At 34.3% G+C, this 27,120-nt stretch overlaps 1 protein-coding gene across 1 annotated transcript in view; it reads right to left on the bottom strand.

Annotated features, from left to right (window-relative positions):
• Nucleotides 1-19,807: 19,807 nt before the first annotated feature.
• The window catches only part of CDH7 (cadherin 7), a 97,359-nt gene continuing 90,046 nt past the window's right edge, over nucleotides 19,808-27,120 (bottom strand). Inside the window, exons 10-11 of the mRNA XM_015816776.1 lie at nucleotides 26,815-27,066; nucleotides 19,808-20,301 (exon numbers count right to left, since the gene is read on the bottom strand). Coding sequence (XP_015672262.1) covers nucleotides 19,808-20,301; nucleotides 26,815-27,066 — 746 coding nt within the window. The remainder of the gene's footprint in view (nucleotides 20,302-26,814; nucleotides 27,067-27,120) is intronic.

The raw sequence follows: 27,120 nt of genomic DNA, 5'->3' as shown, positions 1-27,120 counted from the left end.
TCTGGTTTCTCTTAAAATACATAATGGTCATATAAAGCAATACCCAGAAATGAAATGGGAAGGAATCATAGGCACATCAGATTTACTGTAAGTAGCCAAGAGCATCCAGGCAGATCATCAACAACATTGTCACGAAGATGTTGGATAGTGGAATAATGGAACAATAAAAAAAACCCCAAAATCAACTTCAGACTGCCCACAGATTGAGCTGGAGATAAAATGGAAACAATGTTACAATGTCCTTTAAAATTATTAGCAAGCCATTTTCATGTTATGGTTAGCAGGATGTAAGAATGAGTCCTAAGATACATCTAAATGTGAAAGAAGTAAGTTTTCGAGGATATCAATTACCCTATTGGTATTTAAAAGACTGAAAAGTTCGTGTGGCAGCTATCTTACCGCATCACGCACAAGTGCTGACTTTCACTGTCACAATTCTCTTCTTCTAGGGGTCAATGTTGCATATTGGTTTTTGAAAAGTTCAATCCATGGAAGTATTTTTAGCTAGAACTTTTAAAACCCATTACACAGTCCCCAGCTCAGGATTAAATACATACAGCTTGAATTCTAAGAATCCAGTATAACCCAAAACATGGGACTTACTGAAAAATGTTTCCAGAGACGCTCAACATTATTTCTTTAGCAAGAGAAGCAGAGCTTTAGGGACAGTGGCAGAAAAATATTGACCATGAGGTATTAAAAGGGCCATTTTTCTTGGCAGATTGGGATCAACAGCTTTCTTTGTATTTCTGTGGGTTTCATTGATATGGAGACCAGACTTATCAGATCTGAAGGGAGAGGGGTCAAATTTTGCTTCATTCTTACTTAGTACCTCAGTAGCCTGAATGAGATGAATTCCATTAGCTGTTCTACAAAAGTTAATCATCTAATGAACTAAAAAAGATTGGTTTCCAGACTTGCCTAAGAATTCACATCAGGTAAGAGCATGTAAGTAGCCATTGGTGGCATGGGGAAATAAAGTCAGCATCATTGAATGGGAGTCTAGTAGAGGACCACTGGAATTGACCGACAGCAATCTGAATGGCTAAAGAAATAGGACAGAGGAAGACAACTCACCACGGTCAACTCACCAGGGCCAATTTTCTGTGACCAATTCACCATGGCCAACTCATCGCAGGACAGCTCACCAAGGGATAAGAGTTACACTAATATTTAGTGGAATAGAATCATTAAGAATCATTAAAAAAAGGATGCCAAAGGAAAGACAAAATGAAATGTGAATGACAAAAATTAAAATAATGTTTTAATTCTTTTAAATAATTAAAATGAATTGTTGAATTGTCCCACAGCGAGATGTCCTGTGGTGAGTTGACCATGGCGAATTGGCCTGCAGTGAGTTGATTGTGGCAAATTGGCGATGGTGAGTTGACTGCGGTGAGTTCTCCCATTCCACACCAAGATCGGTAGCTCAGCACCCAAGCAAAGATAAAGAAGTGAAGTAAAGCTGTGGAAGACCTGGAGAGAACTTGACAATAGCAAGCTGTTTCTGCCAAGAGAGTGGCAACTAAATCATCCAAAAGATGCAGAAGCTGATATTCCCACAGCAATAAATGAAAGGAAAAAGAAAACCCTGAGCTGTCAAAAGAAACCCGAAAAATATTCCAAGTAACTGGCTAAAGCTAAAAAGGATAGCAGATGAGGATAATAGGTGCAGAGAATCCCTCAGCCCTTCTTTCTACACATTTGGGACAGTGATTGTTGGGTGATTGTTGGTAGCCAGGGAGAAGTTTGTGAGATTGGCTCAATGTATGGGAAGCTCTATAGGCACTCTTCATGCAGAGTCCACCCAACATAGGTGGTCTTGAAGATACCTAGGTCCCAGGGTATTAAAGTTTAATTATTAATTATTAAACTATGAACTCAACTCAGAATTTCACTCAAAAAGTAGCATGTTTCCATTAGCAGTTTTAGAGGGGGGATACAAATGAATCCCAGTGATTTTCAGACCTTGCCCATATGGTAAAGGAATCATTGAAACCACAAGATATGTTTTATTATACCGATCATTTTATGTTGAAAACCTCCATGAGCTCCCACCCCACACCTCATTAAATGGTCTTGTAACTTTGACCGGTTTTACTTATTTTGTTTTACTTTCAGATTCAAATGTTTCCGTGTTAAGTGTGGCCAAATGTTGTTGTGTTCTATGTAAGATGCACATTTGGTCTGTTTACCTAACTAATTCATCAATATCAATTTTATGTATGTATTTTATGGAACTGTCATCAGCTGCAATAAAGACCTTTCTCTTTCACTTTCTTCCATCTGTGTTTCCTTCTGGTTATGGTCTTGCTTTTCTTTCAGGAGTTGTGAGTCCAAAAGAAGTACCAGATTATGAACCTGTTCTTTTATATGAAGCACTACCTCACCCACAGACAAAGTTAGATTAATACACACTAATTTTTTTCCCGCTCTTGCTTCCCTAGCAAGATCAGGGAAACTCAAAATAGTGTTGCTTTAAGCATTCCTCAAATTAAATAATGGCAAAAATTTATTTTAACCATCTTCCCCACAATAGACTTGAAACTATGTTCTACTCTCCATTTTGGAGCAATCCCATCCATCCAGTGCCCATCATAGACATAATTCCAGGGATTAACACCCAGATCTGTTATGGAATTGGGTGGCTTTACAAATTAATAAAATAAAATAAAATATGTGTTCCATAATATCACTTTCCAAAGCACCAGCTAAAAGTTAAGAGTGTCCAACAGATACCTGAAGTTATCATCTTATTTGGCCCATCCTGACTGCAGATGTCAACATTTATTATCTCAGTTTTAGAATCCTCAATTTACCCCATTTGGTGGATTTACATATATTGGAAATCAGCCTCTATATCTGTATCCAAAGGCAAATATGTTAGGGCCAGACCTGAGAACCATGTATTATTATTATTATGCTAGTCACAGGGAAAAAAATCAGGGATATTGCCTAAGAGTGTCTTGAGATAATACAATTCTTCTACTTCTAAAGAGTTGCCACATTACAGGGTTGGGAAACCACAGCCTTCCAGAACTTTGCTCCCAACATCACTCCCAACATCACTTCAAGCAGAGACTCAGTAGAATGTTATTGCCACATGCTCAGAATTGCCATGTTTGTTGGCAAGTCCATACTGTTCATATGAATATAACTGAAATAAATCAGGAGCCAGTTTTATAAAAACTGGGTTCATCATTCTTTAAAGGGACAATGAAAGCTGGACAAATAAGGATAAGATTTGAGTGACTACCTGGAATAATTAAGGAAGTAATAGGGATTACTGTGACATAACAAATTGGGATCTGGAGCCTGAGATATAAAAAGAGACTTCTTTGAATCCTGTATGGCATGTAAACATAGAACGAAGGGACTGGAAAGCTGTTCTTCAACTGTGTGAGGTCAGAAGCAGACAAAATATTGCCTCTGTACTCACTGACAGGGATACTTACCTTTGCCAGCTGGCATCACAATGTCTGCATAATAATACTGTTGCTGCTCTTGCTATAAATCAATAAAATCCAGGCTTAGCTCATCCAACATTTGTTTTTCAAGTTTTGAATTCTGGATGGGCTCTGTTTTCAAAATGCAACAGTTTTGATTAATATATTCAGATTAAATGAGTAAGTATACTATAAAATTGGACCATTCTCATTTATCTGAAGCCAAACTTCTGAACTACACGTTCCTTCTGGATAAAGCATTTGGAACAATTGTTAAGTTGGCAACATCAGAATTAGAAACTCAATGTATTGTCCTCTAAAGAAGCAATATAGTGTCTACAGCAATATATTTAATCCAAAGTGAGAGGACATTGAAGCAAATTATTTCTATTTAAGCAGTGCAATCAAAATTAGAATCCAATAAAATCTGAATATATAACAGATTATGTTATGATTAGTAACTCAGTTAGCCAGATGTTTAGCCTGGATTTGGCATTTTTATCTACCTATCAAGTCTTTCCTAAGGATCTGGGATAGACAGATGTTGTTTGATTGTGTTAAAGTTATTGTTTCAGGATTTAAGCTGTTCAAAGTAAAGCCACCTTTTGCAGTTGACTGATAGTGATTTTGTCATTCTCAATAATTGTTGTTCCAGTTGTTTTGTGATTGCAGCCAAGACATCCATTGATACTATCTTTGCTTTCTTTTGTCACAGTCATTCTATTTCTATTTGAAGCTCTTTATATTTTGTGATTTTATCCAATTCTTTCTCTTCTATTCTGCTGTCTCCAGGTATGGTAATGTTCACTTTACAGATATTTCTTCATTGGGATCAACAATTGTTAAATCCGGAGTGTTGTGTAGCAGGTGATTATCTGTTTGAATTCTAAAGTCCCAAAGCACTTTAGCATCTTCATTTTCTATTATATTCTCTATTTAATGATCCCAACAATTCTTGCTTGCAGACAAATGGTGTTTCTTGCAGATTTTCTGACATACCATTGTTGCTACTTCATCATGCCATTTTTTATAGTCAGTTTGTGAGATTTTCTTGCAGCAGCTAACTGGGTGGTCCACTGTTTCTTCAGCTTTTTTTGCAGAGATGGCATTTGCTGTCTTTTACTATCTTCTCAACTCTGGCTTTGTATGCATTTCCTCTTAGCTTGCTCCTGTGCATTCGGAATTCGCCCCTCTGTCTCGTTCTTGTTACTTTCCTGTTCTCTTACTTTCCTGTTCCTAGCCATTGTCCGTCTTGTTATTATTTGTGATGCAATTCATCTGCATTTGGTGCTGACCAATTCTCGATTTTCCTTGCCTTTTTCCGCATTTCTGCTATTATTACAAGCTCTTTCATTTCAACTTCCTTTTAATTCTTATCTATCTCCTTTATTCAAGGTGTATTCTTATTGTATTTCCTTGGGGTGTCCCACCACTTGCTCACAATTGCATGTTTTTTTCTTTGTCAAGTATTCACTGGTTCACTGTCTCTTCAATGATGGATTAGTAGAAATATCTCTGTTTTGACTAATATTGAAATTCTGTTTATTATGTGCAGCCAAGGCATCTATTGGTACTATCATAGCTTTTTTTTTTTTTTTTTTTTTTTTTTTTATTTTTTTTTTTTTTTTTTTTTTTTTTTTTTTTTTTTTTTTTTTTTTTTTTTTTTTTTTTTTTTTTTTTTTTTTTTTTTTTTTTTTTTTTTTTTTTTTTTTTTTTTTTTTTTTTGCAACAGTCGTTCTACTTCTATTTGTAGCTCTTTATATTTTGTGAGTTTCTCCAATTCTTACTCTTCTATTTTGCTGGTATGGCAATGTCCACTATACAGACATTTTTTGTCATTGTGATCAACAGCTTTGTATGCTATTTTTTCTTGACTATAGCTGTTATTTGCTGCTTTATTATTTCCAGTGATTCCTTGTTTCTAGGTGATATTCCTTGATCAGGTATTCGTTGAAGCCTCACATTCATATCAAGGTAGTGCCTCACTAGGGGATGATGATAGCAATTTCTTCTAACTATAATATCTTATCTTTCCTATGGCTGCTGTATACTATTTGCTTTTTTTTAAAGAATATTAGTTTTAAATACATTAATATGAGATAGAATTAGGCTTTTACCAAGTTATTGTTGTTTTTGTTATTTTCATTTCTATCCAAATAAAAACATAGCTTGAAAGTTTTATTCCTACTTCATCACTGTATAATGAGTCTACAAGGATAAGTGGAAAGTTCACATCCCAACTTCCTCTAACAAACCTATCCCCAATTAACAAAGCCTTCATGTCTTAGAGAAAAAGTATACTATTTTCTCAGGCTAAAGTCTGCAGTTCAGTTAACAGATAGGACCAGAACAAAGAAGGATTAACAGTTTAATTAAATTAAATAAATATTGCTAATATAATTGTTCTCCATTTGTTTATAATTTCACCTTTATCACAATAAAGATTACAATTCAGCAACAAATTTAGTTTTGCATGTAGGATTCACTAAAGACTTTCCAGAGCTGTGGTTTTCATTGACCAGGCTACTTGGATAGTTTCTGATTTATATTTTCCAGATGCTATGTGGAGTTACTTTTGATAAAGAGGGAGAAACATCCTTCCTCTTACAAAAAGTAAAGGTTTAACACAAAAGATGTTCCAGAAATACATTGGACTAGAACAGAGATGTCAAACTGTCGGTCCGCAGGCCAGATGCATCATAGCGAAACTGCACCCATCCCATTGCCAGCAATGGCAAAAAAAGTCGTGATATGTCGCGACACATCATGTGATGTTGAGAATTTGACACCCCTGGACTAGAAGATCTCTAAGGTCCCTTCCAACTCTGTTATTCTGTTAAGATAGCAATTTCAAACTTTACAGGAATTATGCCTGAGTAGGCAGACATAACAGTAAAACTATTTGTTCTCACCTCAGTCAGTTGTAATTGTAATTTAGCTCCCCCCCACAAAAAAAAAAAGAAAAGAAAAAGAAATAAAAATAAGAAAGAAAGAAAAATGGAAATATAACCTACTATAAACAAGCCTTTTTATGTCAGGTTTCTTTCTGCATATTTAATGGCCTTTGCCTAGGGTGTCCACTGCCATGATATTAAAATTAAATATATACTGATGGGGAACTTGAAAGTGGGTGTTTCTTAATGAGTTTTAATTAATTTTAATTGCTGACATTTTGCACAGTAGTGTAACATCTTGAATTCTCCTCCACCCTTTCCCTTCTCGACTAATGACATTGGGACATCTGCCAATTTGGTTATTGCTTTGAGCTCCCTAAATGAAGTTTGAAAATGAAGAGTTTGAGCAGGTGGAAAGTTTAACATTGGCTTAAGTGAAGTGATTATATGGAAATAGAACATTATATGTGAAGTTCTCCCACTACCAATCAAATCAAATATGAAGTATCACTGGGAGATGGCAATCTGACTTGTGGGGTATATGTAGACACTCTGACTATATAAAATAAGTCATATGAAAACCTTATACAGCAGATGTGCCCAAAAGCTTCTGAACTATATGGATTAACAAATACAAAAACATTCCTGAATATGAAACTGCTGAATTTATTTCTTCCTTATTTTCTTGACATCTATAATTCACTCCATATCTAATAATAAAATACTGTTTATCCTACGTATATGTTTACATTGTTAACTCAGGGCCAAGTTCTATATTTTCAAATGTGTATATATATATATAGTCATCAGTATAGTCAATAGATCGGATTTGTAATGGCACTGAAAAAAGCTGTAAGATATTGTTTATCTTGACATAGAATTGTTTCTGTTACTATGATGTAATTTGTATTAATACAGAGGACAAAATTTAATGTACAAACCTTAACTATATCAGCTCCATGACATGCATATACATTCCAAAAGTGAACACTCCTAAATTACTAACATTAAAAATGGTATTTATAGCAGTAGAAGGAATAAAAATTGTTCATAGCTTTGGGATGATAACACCAATTATATGGTAAGAAAATAAAAAAAAATGGATTGGCTATAAGAGCAAACAAATATAATAAAAAATGAATAAAAAAAACATCTACAGAAGTGGCAAATTATAGTCACCCTGGCTGATCTCAGAAAGCTAGACAGAGTTGGATCTGGTCAATCCTTGGGGAACACTATTAGGAAGTCCCAAGCTAAACTGAAAAAATGAAAATCCTAGAATGAAACAGTAGCAAACCAGCTTTTCATTAAGAAAACTATATATGTGTTTCCATGTCATCGGCATGACTCAATTTTGATTCCAGAAAGTCTTTCATTTCAAATTAAGGTGAAGTAGAAGAAATCAGAAGGAGAAAAAAAATCTATTTAAATAATGCAAAGAGATGGGTAACTTAAAATCGTATTGTTCCTTCTAGCAATTGAATTTTAATTGGTCACGAATTATTGCTTTATACATTCATGATCTAGAAGAAAATTGGCTTTCTATGTATTTGTATGAAATATCATTAATATATTCAATCTCCTTTCCTCAGCATTATTCATTCATAACCTATCATAAATTTAATATCTCTAAGTTAATAGTTTACCAGTAGAAAATTTTGATTGTTAATAAGCCATCCTGGATATTTGCTGCACTTCATATTCTTACCTCATGTCAGTTTCACACATTATTTGTGTTTTGATATAATATCTCACTGTCTTGTGTCTTCTAAAATTTTCTGTAATACTTAATTGGCATTGGAACAGTGAAGGTCAGAGATCAGATTATTCATTCTAGTAAAAAAAACAAAGAATCTTAGCAATAGAAGAAAATATATGTAACTCAGGGTTGAAATGTGGAGTCCTTGGTGCTCTCTGAGCTTGGTTGTTTGCTTGCAGACTTTTCTGATTATGAAATGTCTGCAAGCAAACATCCACGCTCAGGGAGCACTAGGGTCTCCACTGAATAACATTTGTAGAATGTTCAGTAGGAGACCATCTAAGCGCCCTCTAGAACATAAGTGACCTTCAAAAGGAAGATAGTTTAAAAATGAATCCAAAATATTCTGAAATTCCCACAATGTAGAAATGGTTGGTGAGGATGATAGAATTTTTGTTGGAAAAAAAGAGAAAGATGTAATTTAGAGAAAAAGAGAAAACTTGTAATTTATGGATTTGAAGATTAGAAAGGGTAGTTTATGGAAAGAAGGCAATTATGATGTAACTTTAGAGAGAGAGGGCAAAATATAAATATATAACTACTATATAAGCTGCTTCATTGTAATCTCTTTTATTTGTTTCATTTGTTATATTTCTTTTTTATTCTTTCTTCACTATTTATTATTTTTCTTTGTTGTTTTTATTTTCTTTTATGCCTTTTACTTAGTTAAAATATCTTCAAACACCGTATGTATGTATATATGTAGGTATACACATACATACACACTCATCCATATATACCTCAGATGGGCAAATTTCTAAGAAGGAAAAACCAGTCAATTCTACAGGACATGTCAGCCACCTCATTTACGATAAGATCATAGATAAGAGAGATTTGTTACAAAGCAATTTGTAATTTAGCCACAATAGCCAAAGGCCAGGGCTACTGAGAATCTGGAAACCTGGCATAAGGACTGAATCCTGGATGGGAAGGTGGAATCATTTTCAGATATTGACTCTACTTTTTCTATGGGTTTTGTGCATAAGAACAATGCAAAGACCTGTGGAATGATAAACTACAGCTAGAAGGAGAAGATGTGGCTTCATTCCAGACTATGCATTCATTCATTCACCAAAAAATACACATTCTTGCAAAGGAAGTTACTACTAATACTACTTTGTTTGGAATAATATATCTCACCATACTTTATTGTCCCAATAACCTTATGCTGAAGATAGCATAACCATTTGCTCAAGAAATGACTTTTTCAAGAACAATGACTGGATTCTCTTGTGTTTAAACTTGATGCTTCATTGACTTGATGTAGCGACTCTTAAAAATCTTCATCATATTTAACATAAGGATTATGTTCCTTTCACCTGGTGATATATGAGACAATAAGGAAAAAGTTTCTAAGTGATTTTAAGTCTTTTAAGGGAATAGTGTCTCATCAGTAATGTAACTGGAAGAAATTGTTCATTAATGATTGCTATTAGTTTGTTTACTCATGCTCTTTTCATCAAATGGTTATCTCATTTGTACAATTCCTATAATTCTGTAACTGTTAGAGAGAAACTGTATTAGAAAAGGCACTTGCAAATGACTCAGATTTTCCTGAATGAAAAACAATTTTCAACTATGTTTGTGAATAAGCAACAACCTCAACATTTTTAAGAGTCCTGATGACATTCTTAAACTTAAAGATTATAAATCACTTATTTGACTCTGTATCAATTTAAGTTAGAGATTAAGAACAATAGACAATCTGCTCAGAAAACATTTTATTTGGTTGGCTCCAAAGTGATTTATTAAATTCTGTTTTGCTTCTCCACTTGCGCATTGGAAGTATCCGATAAGTGTAATGCCCTTTTTCATCCTAGACAGCTATTTGTCCATTATGCTCTCCTCCATATCAGTTGTGATTATTGCTGTGATCATACAATTGAAACCTTTACATTTGAAATTCATAGGTTCCTTACATGTGATGCACATAAATATGTACAGGAGTTTAGTTGTTTTATCATAGCTGCCATCTTAAATTTTTGACACCTTTCATCCCACAGACACCCCTGCCTACAATATAGGATCCTGATTTCCAATCAAAGTTACTATAAATTAAGTTCTCACTCTTTTAGGCATTAATAATCCATGTGATAATAATTTAGTTTCCATTGCCTAGCACATATGGATGAACTTTTTGCCATAAAATTCATAATTGTTTGCTATTTCACAAGGTAGTTACTTATATATCTTACATATACATCCTAAATGTTTATGGAATATTTATATTTAACATTATATATAAACCCAGCCACTATAAATTATAGTTTACAAAAATATCATAGTTTAGCATGTTGGGTGAGCCAGCCACTGTGATGGTGGAAGGCCCATTTGCAGAATACTTATTGTAAAAGCAGAATGGTCAATTGCCTTATGTTCTTCCTTTCCTCTATCAACAGAAAGCTAAAAAGGAAAGATATCAGATTTCTTCTTCCCTGAAGCTTAGTTTCAGTATTGATTATATCTGCATTCATGAAGATTAAGTTGTGGTCAGTGTAGGTTGATGTCTACACTTTTTAAAATGAAAGTTTGAACACTGAGCAGCATTGCACTCTGAGCTGAATATTTCATAATTACATAAGCAATAATGGGTAGAGTATTTTCAAATTCTGCTTGAACTGAAAATATACTCTGGGCAGATATAGGGTAGCATACCTTATTTAGAAAGCTCTGTAGCAGACCTGTAAATAGTCTCTAAAGTAACTGCACATTTCCAAGAACGTGTGCTCAGTGGTTGATGTGGTTGAATTCTGTCTTTTCAACATACAATTTGCCCTCGGGCAAGTCTGAATCACTAGTTGAGGCTAGAACTTTATTAATGCAAGAGAAAAGAGAAGATAAATAATGTTAATGTTCTGGCCATGAGCAACTTTGGTGTTCATTGTTGCAACACTTTCATCTCATTGGTCTATTGTGCAGCCCAATTTGTGTTTAATCCAAAATAAGAAAAAGTGCCTCCTCAAAAGCTTTCTCATCTAAACTGTTTGATGGAATAATCAGATAACTATTTCAAATCCTATTAGATTTACTAATAAGACTAGCTGCTGCTCTATTCTTGCTGTTACATGAAGAAATACTGGTATGTAATTAGAAATGTTCCTGAAAGGCTAAATTTAGATTTCAACAACAGCAATTCAGATATTTTGATGGTGAACAATGTATAAGAGCTAATGTTGAATTCATGTGGAAGATGAAATCGCTCCCTTAAATGCAAAAATACAATATCTTGGTTAAATCCAAGAATGATTTAAGAATGGAGGCACTCATTTAAGTTATTGTGAGGAAATTACAATGGTGGGAACTACTCAATTCTGAAAAAGGACCTATGAATATATATTGAATGATACAGTTAGCACCTAAAAACTCAAAGGGTAAAAATAATACCTAACGTTAAAACAGGCCTTTTATGTAACTGAACTTTGGATCAACCCAGTTAAGAAACACAAGTTATCAGATATTCAGATATAATTGAATATTGGACCATTAAGATTCTGAATTTCCATAGTTTATCAGCTAAACAGTGTACTGCAATACTATTTGCACAGTTATAGTTCACAATAGCTTTCATTAAGTGGGTAGAGTACCTGGATTAAAATAGTATCTTAAACATCCTATTCTTTTTATTGACTAGAATGTTCCCCTCAAGACAGCTTTATTTATTTATTTATTGAGCGTGCTGTGATGATAGAGATTTTTTTTCCCACCCATTGTACTGTATCACATACTGCCATGGCACCCACTAGTTCTATAAACAGCATCTGCCTTCCTGCCTACAAACTGCTTTACAATGCTGCTCAGATAGAACAATTCTCTTAGGCCCAGTTTTGACCTTGAAAATATCTGTTCTGCTTTCATTGATGCTAGTTGTCTGTATGTATGCAATTGATGCTAGTTATCTGTATGTAAAGTTGTCTGTATGTATGTAATTGATGCTAGTTGTCTGTATGTAAAGACAGTTGCTCCTTATAACAACTCCTCTTCATCCTCAATATTCTGCTACTTCATACAAGCTATGTTTACATGTGTGTGTGTGTGTGTGTGTGTGTGTGTGTGTGTGAGAGAGAGAGAGAGAGAGAGAGAGAGAGAGAGAGAGAGAGCCTTATGGGCTTTCTTTTTTCTTCCATGTGTTTGGCTTCTTTCCTGTGTTTTTTAAACTCAGACTTACTGAGAACAACTTGGACATGTTCCAGCTTTCCTTTCATTTCCAATATAATTGGGTATACTTAAGATTTTCTCAACCTAAGCAACTTTAAGAAGCATGGATTTCATCTCCCAGAATTCCCCAGCCTGCACTTCTTAAAAGTTGTCCAGGTTGAGAAACATTGTTGTAGTATGAAGTTGCAGTTATGCCCATCACCTTTATTTCCCTAGAGAGTTTTGAAGGAAGGAGCAAGAGGACAAGACCTCTCATTAAATAAAATAAGGATATTTCTTTGAATTTGTGGACTCTCCAGGCTGCAAATGTCTTAGCTGGTCCTTGTACTTCAGTATGAATAGTAATGGTGATCACTACATTTTTATTTGAAGAGGAAAGGCATTTTAGGATATTCCTAATATTTCTCAATGATGGAAAGTTCCAGAAAGCTTCAATAAGAGTGGTTAGCAAGCTGTTTTTGTTTTTTTTAGGGAGCCAACTCTCAGTTACTATCTTCTTTCCAAGGGACAACCACACTTTGTTTCTATTTTCAGCAACCTTCCACAAGAACTATAAAATACATTTGCTACTAATAATACTGTCTTTTTCCACCCACGTTGCAATACCTATTTTTGCAAGCAAGCTAAGGAACCCAAGGACATCAACTCTATGAGATTAAGTGCACTACTCTGACAGCTATTAAATTTTGCCATTAAAGCATCCTTGCCAGAGAGCCACATATAAAAAGAGCTTTATGCTTATTAAGTTGCAATGAAATAAAAGCTCGTCTATATAAGGTGGGATGAAAAAGTAATTAAGAGACTGGTGGAGCATTCAGATGTTATTTGTCCGTCTTTATTTTTTTTAATGGATCTAAATGGCTCTTTCATATCCTTCCCTTGGCTGCATTGCATATTTTTGCAACCATTTAACTAACAGTCCATGCCATTCTGCTACTGTGTGGTATTTTTCAGGGCTGTGCAGATAGATAGATAGATAGATAAAGAGAGAGAGAGAGAGAGAGAGAGAGAGAGAGAGAGAGAGAGAGAGAGAGAGAGAGAGACAGAGAGACAGAGAGACAGAGAGAGACAGACAGACAGACAGACAGACAGACAGACAGACATTCATACATACATACATACATACATACATACATACATACATACATACATACATACATATATATCCCTTAATAGCATTAAAAACACAAATCCAGGGTATACACATAATGTGAAATAAAATAAGGTGATCACCAGGATAAAATCGTAAACACAAATGTTTAATCTACAAAACCAAGCTTTTGTTGGCCACACTACTGACATCGTCAGGGTATAAAATGCTAATATACATATATATATATATATACACACACACACACACACACACACACAGAGAGAGAGAGAGAGAGAGAGAGAGAGAGAGAGAGAGAGAGAGAGAGAGAGAGAGAGAGAGAGAGAGAGAGAGAGAGAGAGAGAGAGAGAGAGAGAGAAGGAGGGAGGGAGGGAGAGGGAGAGACTTAAAAATTCTGGTTCAACCTAAATGGTCTAATGGTATCTCCAGATTTTGGTTTGATATCACATATTCTCCTGATTGACAGTTAGTCTCAATGAGACACTGCACTATACAGATAGTCTTGACTTACAACAATTTGTGTAGTGACCAGTTACAATACTGAAAAATACTTATGACCATTTTTCACTTATGACCATTTCACTTTGATCATGTGATCAAAATTCAGACACTTGAAAACTGACTCATATTTGTGATGGTTGCAGTGCCCTGGGGTCATGCAATCACCTTTTGCGACCTTCTGACCAGCAATCAATGGGAAGCCAGGTTCACTTAACAATTGTGCCACTAACTTAACAACTGCAGTGATTCACTTAATTGCGGCAAGAAGGGTCATGAAATGGGGCAAAATTCACTTAACAAATGTCTTGCATGGCAACAGAAACTCTGGGCTCAATTGGAGTCGTTGAGTCAAGAATTACCTGTAATTATGTCAGAGAGAGCTAAAGCAGAGTTATAATAAATTTGTTTGTGTCTGAATGTGTATTTTAGAGAGTAAAAATGGATATTGACCTGATTTGTTCCTTTTACATTTGTTTTGCCTTTGTTAGGTGTCTGATAAAGCATAATTTACAAAGGTAATGAAGATATGTGTTAAAAAGGTATCTGGGCTTGTTTTGCTTGTTAACAAAGGGGCTTAGAGCCATATCAGAGCCTTCTGTTCAGTTTATGGCAATTATGAGAGCCTATTAAAACAGTGTTATTTCATTTATAATAGCAAACATGGAAGGTGGTGAATCACTGAGGAGCCACTGTCAGTGACCTGATTGTCTTGCAAGGGTGAAGCAACTATGGCTGGCAAGAAGGGGTGTGTGCAGTTTGATCCCATATGTGAAATGCTGGATGCTTGAGGAAGACCAACAGATAAGAGGTTCACTCATTGTGACTTGATGGCCTCAATATCTTTCATCTCTCTCAATTGGACCAACAATACAGAAGAGAAAGGATCTCATTGAGGGTTCTTTGGACCACAAGGCCCTTTCTCACTTCTTTCCTTCCATCTGCCATCTGTAGTGAGAATGCTCTTTCTTAACATCAGCCATTTTAAAACGTATCTTGGATTAGCACATTTTTTTTTTGAAAGGAATGTGAAACATCAGTGCCACTGATTCCAACAATGTGATGGAATTACATGACATTTTCCCCTGCCATTGGCAGTTTGCAGAATGCAATAGAAGCAAAGGAAAATAACATTTTTTTAAAAAAAAATGTGATATGGCTAGGAAGAGTACATGTTACAGAGTGGAGAATTTTTATGTTCTGTTGTGTACTACAGTATCAGCATTAGAAATTGTGACTTTGGCCCAGAATTAAAGAGAACTAATCCAATAGAGTTAGCCCTCAGATTCTGATCTTCCTCAAACTTAGCAATGCAGGTCTCAGCAAAAATAACTTGAATAAAAATGGGCACATTTTTTTAAAAAAAAACAACAGTTAGGTATAAAACTGTGAATGTTAACTGAATGTGATGTGCAACTGTCAAACATATACTGTATGTTAGCAAAAGTTGCATATGAAATAAACACAAAGTTTGCACACTTTTTTAAAATTATGGAATAATGTAGATATTTGGTGTAATAGACAATCCTGAAAAATGAGACAGACAAAATATAAACATAGTGAACATATACAAAACCATAGTAGTTTTAGTCTAATTAATATCAGCAGGTCACAAATATTACTTATACTTCATTTTAACAGTTCATCTGTTGATACACTGTGGTACTATGTTAATATCTAATGCATAATTTTGGGCTAGGTCAGAAATTGATTTTGCTACAAGAATTGTGGATGTCCATAAAATGTGCATGATATTATGGCATAGCAAAATAACAAGACGTACAACAAACCAGGAAAGATAATGCAAATTGCCCGATGCATTGATAATCACTTATCAGATCTATTAAACAATTTAAAAACTGGTTTCACATGATGTAGCCAAGCACCACAATTCAACAATTGCTATAGGTGCACAAACAGATCACACAGAGATCCTTCAGTTATGAGAAATTTCCCTCTCATTTCAATGGATGAATCTGCAATACATGTAGATGGTATTTATTTGTAACAAACTGGAATTATTTGTTACAGGATCCATTCAGGGTCTATGTCCATGAATAATTTAAAAACCATTTGTAATGAAGGAGGTCTGTGAGAGGGATAACCAATAGTAACATGGAAGGGTTTTTATGCTTCAGGTAGTATAGATCAGGTAACAAAAACAATAATGCTCTCAATATTTTATAGAAATAATATCTTACAGCTTTATATAAAAAAGAATAAGAGGCAAATTTGTACATTATAGTGGTTTACTCTCAATGATAGATGTTAAAATCTAAATGCAAATATATTGACCAAGTGTAACACAGATAATTTGAAAGTGTAATTCTATGTACATCTCCTTAGAAATAAATCCAATTCAGTAATACTTTAACTTTATTAAAGTTAAAGTATTTATTATTTATTTATACATTTATTTAAATACATTAACACTTTAATGTATGACCAAGTAAGAATACACAGGACAATAACTAAAGATTCTCAATCTTGTTGACTATGCTCAATGGGCTTTTCCTTCTTTTTTTTTTAATGATGTCAGCTAAGAAATCAATTTTGAAGGTCCCCTGAGTTTAAGTAGGAGTTTGCCACATGACATGACATGACATGACATACTATTATTTGAGAAGCACATGCCAAACCTCACGTTGGATATGTAGATATATAAATTAATTGCATAGTTCTTTGGATCCTGGTGTTGAACTAGAATATTTTTTCTAATAACAAGGTGATTCTTTTACAAGATCTTCTCATACAACAGCTACATAACTCCTGCAGCTCAATTAGTTATTGAGCTTCATACAGTTAACATTTTTTAAATTTTTTATTGAAATCTGACATTTGTGTTGTCTACAAAAAAGTTATCCAAGGTAAAGAATTGTGTTTCCTCATGATCAAACTTTATTTCTTAATGAAGCTGAAGGCCACTTGGATGTAGTTCATTGATAATACTGAGCTGCAAGAATTACAAAACCTTAAGGTAATTTCCTTTCTGTTATTGATGCATTCTAGATTCGTCCATCATAATCATTGTATAAAAGAAACCATTTCATACTGAAAAGTACGTTCTCTAACCTGTTTTCAAAAAGTCAGATGAACCTTTGTAAGAAGGCACAAATTTGTCTCTGACAGTGCCCTGATTTTTGTATATGTTCTTTCCAGTTCAGTAAGAAGAGAATAAACTTGTGTAATATACTCCAGCTATATTAATGGCTTTATATATAAGAAACTTCTTAAATTTTAAAGGGCCATTCAAGAGGGCTGAATATTGTTTTGGACCAATTTCATTGTCAGAGTTTGTGGAGGTACAGAATAACATAGTTATTCTGGAAGGGACCATGGATGTCTTCTAGTCCAACTCTCTGCTCAAGCAGGAGACCTATATCATTCCAGACAAATGGCTGTCCAATCTCTTGTTAAAAATCTCCAGTGATAGACCACCCACAACTGCTGGAGGCAAGTTGTTCCACTGATTGTTCTCACTGACAAGACATTTCTCCTTAATTCTACATTGGATCTCTCTTGGCTAAGCTTCCATTTGTTATCTCTTGTTCTCAGGTGCTTTGGATAATAGGATGACTACCCTCCTCTGAGACAGCCTTTCAAATATTGGAAGACTGCTACCATGTCACCCTGCTATCATGTCACCCACAGTCCTTCTCTTCATTAGATTAGACATTCCCAGTTCCCACAATCATTCATCATGTGATTTAGCCTCCAGTCCCCTAAGCATCTTTGCTGCTCTTCTTTGCACTCTTTCTAAACTCTCAACATGGACACAATATTCTAAGTATAGTCTTAACAATGCACTATAAAACAGTACTAACACTTCACGTGATCTTGATACTATCCCTTGGTATAAATATGGTATCTGCCTGTCTTTAAAGCAGCCATATTTATTAAGCGGCCACACAATCTTGGGGAAAAGATGTGGCTGCTTTAAAGAGTCATGGACATTCACGTCTCCGTGTGCTCTGAATCTTTTGGAATCACATCTGAAAGGGTATAAATCCATATCACTCTTTTTCAAAGTGCTTCAGAGCACATTAGGAATTTCAGTGACTTCTCCCTCATGCAATTTTCTATTTGTTTAGCTACCTATAAGAATAGGCTTGACATGTTCATGTGTCTGTATAAATTAAATTTAGGTAGAATCAAGCCATTTGCTTCTTGATTCAGAAATGCTCATATAAGAACATGCTCCAAATCCTCCATTCTAGGGAGTTCATAATACTCTATCTTATAGAGTTTTTGCTACAAGAACTATAATTTATGTTTTCAAAACTGGTCCTTCTTCAAGAAAAGAGAGGGAGGGGATGAGAGAGAGAGAGAGAGAGAGAGAGAGAGAAGAAAATAAAGTATTAAAATGAAGCACTATTCTACTTCAATCCATGTCTTATTTTCTAATAACAGCTAAAATATAAATATTGCCTGAACCATAAGAGTTGTCATATTCTAAGAAATCCTACATAAAAACAAAACAAAAAAGCCCCCATCATTATTTTAATGAACTGCAGTAGTCATCCTTCAAGTTTGGCACACCTGAGCTGGTATAGAAATGATATGTTGTGAAGTGACCTCCCTGGAGGAAAAAGCTTAGGTGGGTTGTGAGGATCTGAAGACAGAATTGGTGTTAATCATCTCATGCTGCTTAACATATGAAAGAAATGTAAAAGAGTTACTTTTCTGTGATTCCACAGCAGCAAAGAGGTAGGGAATTTGATAGAAAGAGCAGGTTTGTTTTAAATTGCTGAAGCATATAGAACAGATGACCTTGAAAACTACAACTTCCATTAGAGACGCTCCTGGTTGCATCTGTAGTCTCCTTTGAAAATGCAAAGTACAAACATCTTATTCAAAAACCTTAGACATTGTAATGGTTCAGAAGAACAATGACAGCCACGTGTCCTTGTAGCAGTGTTCCTCTTGGAGAGATGAACGGCGAGCTCAATTGCTTTACTATAATCTCTCTATTTCCATGCTTCATTTCCTTCGTGTAGCTGAGACCAGAGGGAAAAAAAACAGCATGTTCCCAAGCTTCTAACACAATGCATATAATAAACCTGAATGTAATGGAGATCAGAACTCCAAAATGAACATACCTCTCTACATGTCAACATTTATTTTTTAAAAAATGAAAAAAAAGTTCTCCTGCATGAATCAGGAGACATAATATTAATATTAATAATAATCAATATATAGACAGCAACTCCCCCCCCATACCTACATAGGCATCACAAAACTGTGAGAATCACTTTCCACCTTTTCAATTGACATTTCCTGCAAACAACTGTAATAAGGCAATGGCATATTTTGCAGATTTTCAGAATCGGAACTGCAGTCTATTTTCAGAATTACCCAGATATTTACAGATTTTTTTTGGGGGGGGGGGACTTAGTAGCCTTTCAGACAAATAGAAGTCACTGTGTTGGATTGTTTTGAGCCAGCAACTTGCATGCGACACTGCAAATGAAAAGTGAAACCTTGCATTAATAGTATACAATGTACTGTAGTACTATTTTAAATGGTAAATGAACTTTTTCCTCTTTCCTCCACTAAGCAGAGACTCTGAAGTCTCAACCCAGCAAAACTCAGAAGGCATCTACAGGGTATCATTGAATCACTGAGGTCACAGCGCAGTATTTACTCTTAGAGGTTAATTGCCTCTGCAGGTATATGAGATATGAGGGTTGCTATCTATTTGTATATGGCCAAGCATCTTAATTTTACCAAAAATGCCATTTGATGCTCACTATTTGTTGTTCAGTGCAGTTCCTTGGGCAATTTTCTAATGAACATAAGCTTCACCGAGTCAAACAAAAAGAAAAGGAAAGGGGAAAAAAAGGTTAAAAAAAGATGGAGAAATATTTACAGATTTTTCTTAGTCCAGATACTGAGTTTCTCTTTCCCTTTTCCTTTAGTGCAATGTCATAAAAAAGTTCAAAGGCTATGAATACAAATTTTCTGGTCCAGTTCCATACATATCTGCAAGCCGTTTGAAACGAGGCCCCCAGTCACTGAGGTAATCATAATTCTGATCAGAGTTTGAACTGACCGAATCTAAAGAGCTGAGTGACTCAGCCACTGAACCGTTTCCCTCAAATGCATATGTCTGCAGGGAATCGTATGGCGGAGCGCAGGGATCCACATCAGCTTCTTTTAGCCTTTCCCAAATAAATTCCCGAAAAATAACATTATCGGGGATGCTTTTAAAAGACGGTCTGCTCAAGAACTGGATCTCTGGCGTCACATCCCTCCTGATCTTGGTATCGCGAATGACGTTGAGGTTTCTGAGGGCAGCCATATCAAAAGCTTCGGTGTCCTCCTCTCCACCTCCCTCATCATCGTATCGGACTATATTTTCCCTGATATCTCTCTCTTCATCTAAAACAAGAGGCTCTTTTTTCCGTCGTCTCATTGTAACAATCAGCAGGACAAGCACTGCAATAGAAGAAGTAAAACCTTAAGCAAAGTCGAATCAAGCTAATACACACATTATATTCCCCGTTCAGAATAAAACTATTCATAAATTATACAAGATAAACAGGTTTGTGATGGTTACACAATAAGGTTTGTTTGAGATTTTTTTTTAGAAAAAAAAATAGTTCCTTAAAATGGCTTTAAAGGCTTTTAGACATTAAAGGATCTATTACTATGTTCATTCTGATTTCATCATATGTATTTCTTATTTGGTACAGATTGCTAAAACATACATTTTAAAGCAAGTTCAAGAAGAAAATTACAGCCTCTCAGCCATTAAATATAGAGAACTTTTTCTGAACTCTTAATTGCCCGACCGATAAAAGCACATTCAAAAACTCTCTATGTGCACTTTAACTGTCAGGGTTTGGGAAGTGACTCCATTATGAAGAGTATGAGTACAGATTATTGATAAAGTATCTGATCCTTGATTGGAAAATTCATAGTTGTTAATTAATAGCTAGCATAAGTTGTGGTTCATGCATTAAAAGCATTATAACACAGAGCACTTTGCTTTAACATGCAAAATACCTATCACGGATCTGTGAATTTTTTGCACAGAGAGATGTTGGTATTTATTGACCCAGATCACTTCCCTGGATAACAATGTTTTTTGACATTTCTAATAGTTAAGATAATTTCTTGGTGGCTTTAGAGATAGGACATTCACAGAGGTACTGAAAAGACATAAATACTTTGTATATACACATTTAATCATTTGCAACTGATATTAAGAATCAACAAAAATATAATTCAATCATACCACTCAAATTTCAAGTTATATACACATTTATCTTTAAGGATGACTTTCGCTAAAGATCTAGTTATATCATTCTGAAAATAAAAAACAAAATATTATATACATTATATATTTGTATTAATTAAATATTCCTAAACACAACTGACATATTAAGGTAATCAATGATAATCCAAATTGCACTGGGTTATTTTAATAATGACCTCTGGTGCTTTTGCAATATCATTATCACAATGTAAAATAGTGGCTCTTAATGTAGGTGCAAGCAATTGAAAAATTGAGCTTAATGTCTATACTATAATTACTATAATAAATATATTTTTTTCCATAAAAGAACATATCAATGGTTGTACAGAAAGAAAACAAACCTGGAATAAAATAAAGAAGATAACTGGCATGTATTTTCCATATGAGTTGGAAAATAAAAGGTTACATTAGGGATCCATGGAGTAATTATATTATCCTGGATAAATAAAAAATGGAAAATAATATATTTATAACATATTTCAAATTCAGCCCCCAAATGGGTGCTGCTAGGCTTTTCTTTCTTTCTTTTAAAATTACTTTTGACTATTCTAAGTTACTAACTATGCCATGTAGCAAGCAGTTAATCTGTTCATTACGCCAGTGAAAATGTGTTTTCACACTGTGACATGTTCAGCAGACTTTATCTGGGGAGTTAAATACCTGCTAATAAGTGCAAAATATATGAAACTTAGTAGATTTATCTGCTGAGAGGTACAATAAAAAGCAAGATAAAAAGAATGTTTTATGCGGCTTTGCCTTGCACAGCTCATGATTGCTTGAAGCCAAACCAAAAAAAAGTCCTTTGAAATGTTAAACAATTTAGCATATAAATGGCTTTAAGAGCATATTAATTTCTAATCACTTCAACTGCTCTTGCACAATAATTTTTAACCTCTATCTGAGTAAAAGCTGTATGAAAAGCCATGCAAAATCCATAGCAATGTCTGAAAAACTAGTCAATTTGCTTCAAATGCACTAATTGCTGGAGTTGAATGGGAACTATTATAGAACAGAGTTTTAAAATTAACAATGATGACATGTTTGGAAAAAAAAGAAACCAGTATCAGCCACCACTAGTTCTAAAATAAGACACAGCTATTTTAGGTTTTTTTTAGCAGAAAACCAACAAAGCGTTTGTGGAAATTTAAAGGCTAACAATTACATTAATTGTCCTTTCTCACCTCTATATTTTTGCTACTGGATTGTGATCATACATTTAGCTTGTACAAAAATAAATGTTTACGCTTTTATAATATTGTAGGATTCTTATTAGTATTAGGCTAAACAAGCAATTAAATTCACAGACAGAATTGTTCATTACTTTCACCGTACAAAATTCTTTTAGGCTTCAGAACAAAATACTCCAAATTTGTTTTTCTGCTAACTTACAAATTATTTGAGATCTGTATTCACCAAAACAAAAATAACTGAGGAAAAGGAATAAGGAATCTAAAGGATAAATATATGTTATAATCTAATGTGTCTCCAGCTTTTATTTACCTGAGCTTAAGAGCACAATAGCTTGGTTTGAAAGGTTACCCATATTCCAATAGGACAGGAGGGAAACCTTAACCCCAATCTTCCATCTTTGCTCAAATAAATGCAAGAGAAGGATAACAGTTATGCAATAAAAGTTGCTTTTTCCAAGCCAGGGACATATCCCATAAAGCAGGGGGGGAGGGGACAATCTGATGTGATAGGGCTAGATACATATTGCTGATGGTTGGCAGGTAAAAGGCCTTTTCCCCCATTTTTCATGAAGGCAGCTATTCTGCAATGAACATTAAATTTTGTTCACATCCCAATCTGCATTACACACAATATATATATGATGTTGTTTTACATCATAAGACTTTAAAAATTCATTACAGGCAATCCTCAACTTATGACCACAATTGAGCCCAAAATTTCTGTTGCTAAGCAAGACAGTTATTAAGTGAGTTTTGCCCCATTTTATGACCTTTCCTGCTACAGTTGTTAAGTGAATCATAGCACTGTTAAGTTAATAATGTGGCTGTTAAGTAAATCTGGCTTCCCCATTGAATTTGCTTGTTAAAAGGTCACAAAAGATGATCATATGACCTCAAGGACACCGCGACCATCATATAGTTGAGTCAGTTGCCAAGTGTCTGAAGTCTGATCACATCACCATGGACATGATGCAATAGCTGTAAGTGTGAAAAAACGGTCATAAGCCACTGTTTTCATAACCGTTGTAACTTTGAATGGTCACTAAATGAACTCCTATAGGTTGAGAACTACCTGCTGTTAACACATCCACAAATATTAAAAGCTTAAGAAACTCACTGAAGCTTCAATTCTAAATGGTAGTCAATCTAATTCTGGTTTTCCTTAAGATTTCTGGATCAACAATTCCCATCATCTGAAGCAATGTTGGTCAATTGATAGGAATTCACTAGTCCATCTCACCGAAGCATGTTATGTATGGAAGACTGTAGATGTTACTGAAGTCTAACTGCATAATGCTGTTCCGTATATGATTAGCATTTATGCTATCTCCACTGGTTTAATATTAATATGCCAACTTTGTAAATCATTTTAAGTGCTGCAAGAGTGGAAGACTTATTTCTGCTATTGTAACATTGTTCCATGTACTCTTCCACAAAATACAGCTTTGACTTGCTACCTAGCTATAAAAAAATCATATCTTCATTTCTATTTATTAGATTTTACTTTAACTCATATAGGTTTTTTTTAAAAAAAAATCATTGGAACAAAGCTTTTATTGATTGTTCAATAAAATCCAGGCTCTGGATTTTATTTTAGATGTATGTATACACGTACGCATCTATCTATCTATCTATCTATCTATCTATCTATCTATCTATCTATCTATCTATCTATCTATCTATCTATCTATCTATCTATCTATCTATCTATCTATTTCTGAAATATTGTTTTATGCCAATAGAAGAGAATATCTATAGCTCAGGGTTGAACTGTGGAGTTCTTGCTGCTCTTTGAACATGTTTTTTTTCCCTTATAGACATTCCATTACCCAAATCCATTATTTGATTCTCCTAAACTGCTTTGAAAGAGACTTTAAAAGCCAAAAGGCAATATTGTATAAAAAGGCAAACCCTAAATAAAAATGAGATATCTAGTTTAAATACAAGCACCCTAAAGGCTGTACACTGCCTTAAAAAAAAATCTAATCTACAGCACAAAACTAGGGAGAAAAAACTTAGTTCTACTCCTAACAATACAGTCCTTTGTATTGTAATACAATGACCTTTATTCTCATAAACGATTAAATTCAGTCCATAGCCACTAAAATTAACTCAATCCTGATCTGAAAAAGAACTTAACATGACCCTCTACAAATCAGGTGTCCTATGTGAAATACTGATGCAGATTTGGAAAGGTTAATTAAACTGCACCATTTTTTAAATACAATAACACTTGGTGACAAGAAAGTATGGAAAAAGTTACTGCCATATTAAGCAGTTATTATTATGCTTTTGTGATATTAACAGAAAAAATACACTGCAATTGCCATATTATTCTCAGTGGCATTAAAGTTTTTTTCCCTTTCTCTTTTAAAAATTATATACAGTGTAAATGAAATGACACACATCATAACAATTTTCTTTGATTTTACAAATTGCAAAATTAGTTTTAGGAGTTTACTTCTGTTTTATTTGACCCCAGGCAGAGGCTGATGTAAAATCAGATTTCCATCTTGACTTATACCTAAAGTTTTCGACTACAATGGTACACTGTGTAATATATGTTTATGGCAACTTTTGAAACCTGGAGTCCTTCCACTATGCTGGATTTGCAGGGCAGTAACATAAGCAAGAATACTATGAATGATGTCGGAATTGTTTGGGAAGTATGGATTTAATCTTTATTCTACATCTAATCAGTTAAATTCTCTCCAATATAACTTAAGAGTTCTCAGCAAAGTTGAATCTACCTTCAAATCTGCTTTGGGGTCAGTTGCATTTCTAGATCTCATAGATTTAATATATCAATTAGGAAATGTGTTTTTGAGCTTTAATGAGATAAATGAAATCTGGAGATTTCAGTCTTTACTTTTATCATAACTCATCACAATAATTACAGTACTCGGGGAAAATATTGTCACCCTAACTTTTATACCTGATATTTTTGGTGGAAACTGTTCTTAAGAACCTGCACTATAGGAAAAAAGAAAGTTAGGAAACTGAATGTTAGAAACACTTAGAAAGCTAGAACACTTAGGAAAAAAGAGTGCCAGTCCTAAAAAGGCTAACCAAACAAAAGCAAGAGTTATAATGAGATCTGAATTTGGCACAGCACCTGTTGAGAGTTAACTCTACAGAGTCAGTGAGCAATCAGATAAAAATAAACCTTATCACTGTAAAAAAAAAAAGGCCAAATAGAAACAAATCAATCCCAACAAAGATAAGGAGCACGTTATCTATCATTTAGAGAAGATTTTATCATTTAAAAAAAATTTATTCCTGTATTTATAAATACGGCTAGTCCATTATTAACAGTAAATTCTATGAATATTATCTTTCTATATCAAAATAATAATGATGTTACTGTTTTCTCATCAAGTTCTTTTCCAGCTTATCTGAATTGCTGTGTTTGAAAAAACAATGTATTTTTAAATATTCCTGTAAATCTGTAAGTGAAATTTCATCCATTCCATATATTATATCATTTCCTAAGTAGATAATGCAAAATGTACTCCAGTAAAATAGGAATTTTGGATTATCTTTGGACAAACTCTATTTGTCCAGAAATATACAGACCGAAAGCCATAATTACAAAATAAATAAAACATCAGACAATAATTGAACAAACATACACTAGTACAGTTCAGAGCTCACTGGCCACACTTAAGAGAATGTAACCCATCTTAGTGCTTCCTTAATATATTGCTTTTCTATCATTTTGCCAATATATTGTTAGTTCTATGAGATCTATTTCTTTAAAAAAAGAATGGAATCTAAAATATGTACATTCACATAGATCCCAAATAAACTAACCTGTGATCAAAGATAACGCTTTTCTAACTATCATAGATTTTGATGCCTTTTGTATCAGATAAGATAAGACTGCATAAGCACATGTTATAGGCTGAGTAAAATGACCTGATCTGATAAGAATTCTGGCTTTTTTCAAATTCAGTTCACATTGTTGTGTCTATCTTTTAGATGCTCAACTGGCTGCAGGATATATGAAAAAATGTTTCCTTCCATTATCGAATTTCCACCCAAGGTCATCAGATATCATTACCATCAAAAAATTGTGCAACATTGTTCCATTAATTTAAACACAATAGCACCACTGCCTGTTTTTTTTTTTTGATGAAGCCAAGTTTTCTTGCTATTTATTTTTGTAATTATGCATCTTATTTTCTTGTTTTAACTGTTAGTCATTCTGAATGATCACTCCAAAAATACACCAAATAAGTTAATTAAAAAAAAACATCAGACATTACAGGAATTAAATGTTATAAACATCTGAAGATTCAGATACAACCACATCTACTGATTTTAAGCAAATCTGGACCTTACCACTATCTTTATATGAGATTATCTTAAAAACTCTTACTTTTAGCCTCTATACTTCTTGCAATAAAAAGGCAATAATTAAAAACAATGAAAATAACAGTATTTCATGTATTCTGATGGAGGATTGTTCCCTTCAATGAAGAAACCACATAGACTTACCTAGCAGTGTCAACACGCAAGCCAGGATTGCTATCAGTGCTCCAGTACTAAGTCCAGCTGGTAAGATGTAGGCCTCTGCATTACATGTTTGGGCAATGCCATCTGCATCGCAGTCACAGACTCGAATCGTGAGTGTGTTGGTGCTACTCAGCGAAGGAGAGCCACTGTCTAGAATGAATATTGGCAAATAATAAACCGACTGTTCTTGCCTCCGAAAGCTATTTCGTCTGGTGAGTATAGATGCTGTATTGTCTAGATCAAGGAAAAGACAAAAGGAAGACAAAAACATTTTCTTAAAGAAAAAAA

This window comes from Protobothrops mucrosquamatus, unplaced genomic scaffold (assembly GCF_001527695.2).
Source record: "Protobothrops mucrosquamatus isolate PMUCROS unplaced genomic scaffold, P.Mucros_1.0 scaffold496, whole genome shotgun sequence".
NCBI classification, from domain to species: Eukaryota; Metazoa; Chordata; class Lepidosauria; order Squamata; family Viperidae; genus Protobothrops; species Protobothrops mucrosquamatus.
Note: the sequence above shows the minus strand (reverse complement) of the source record. Positions and strands in the feature narration are given on the sequence as shown.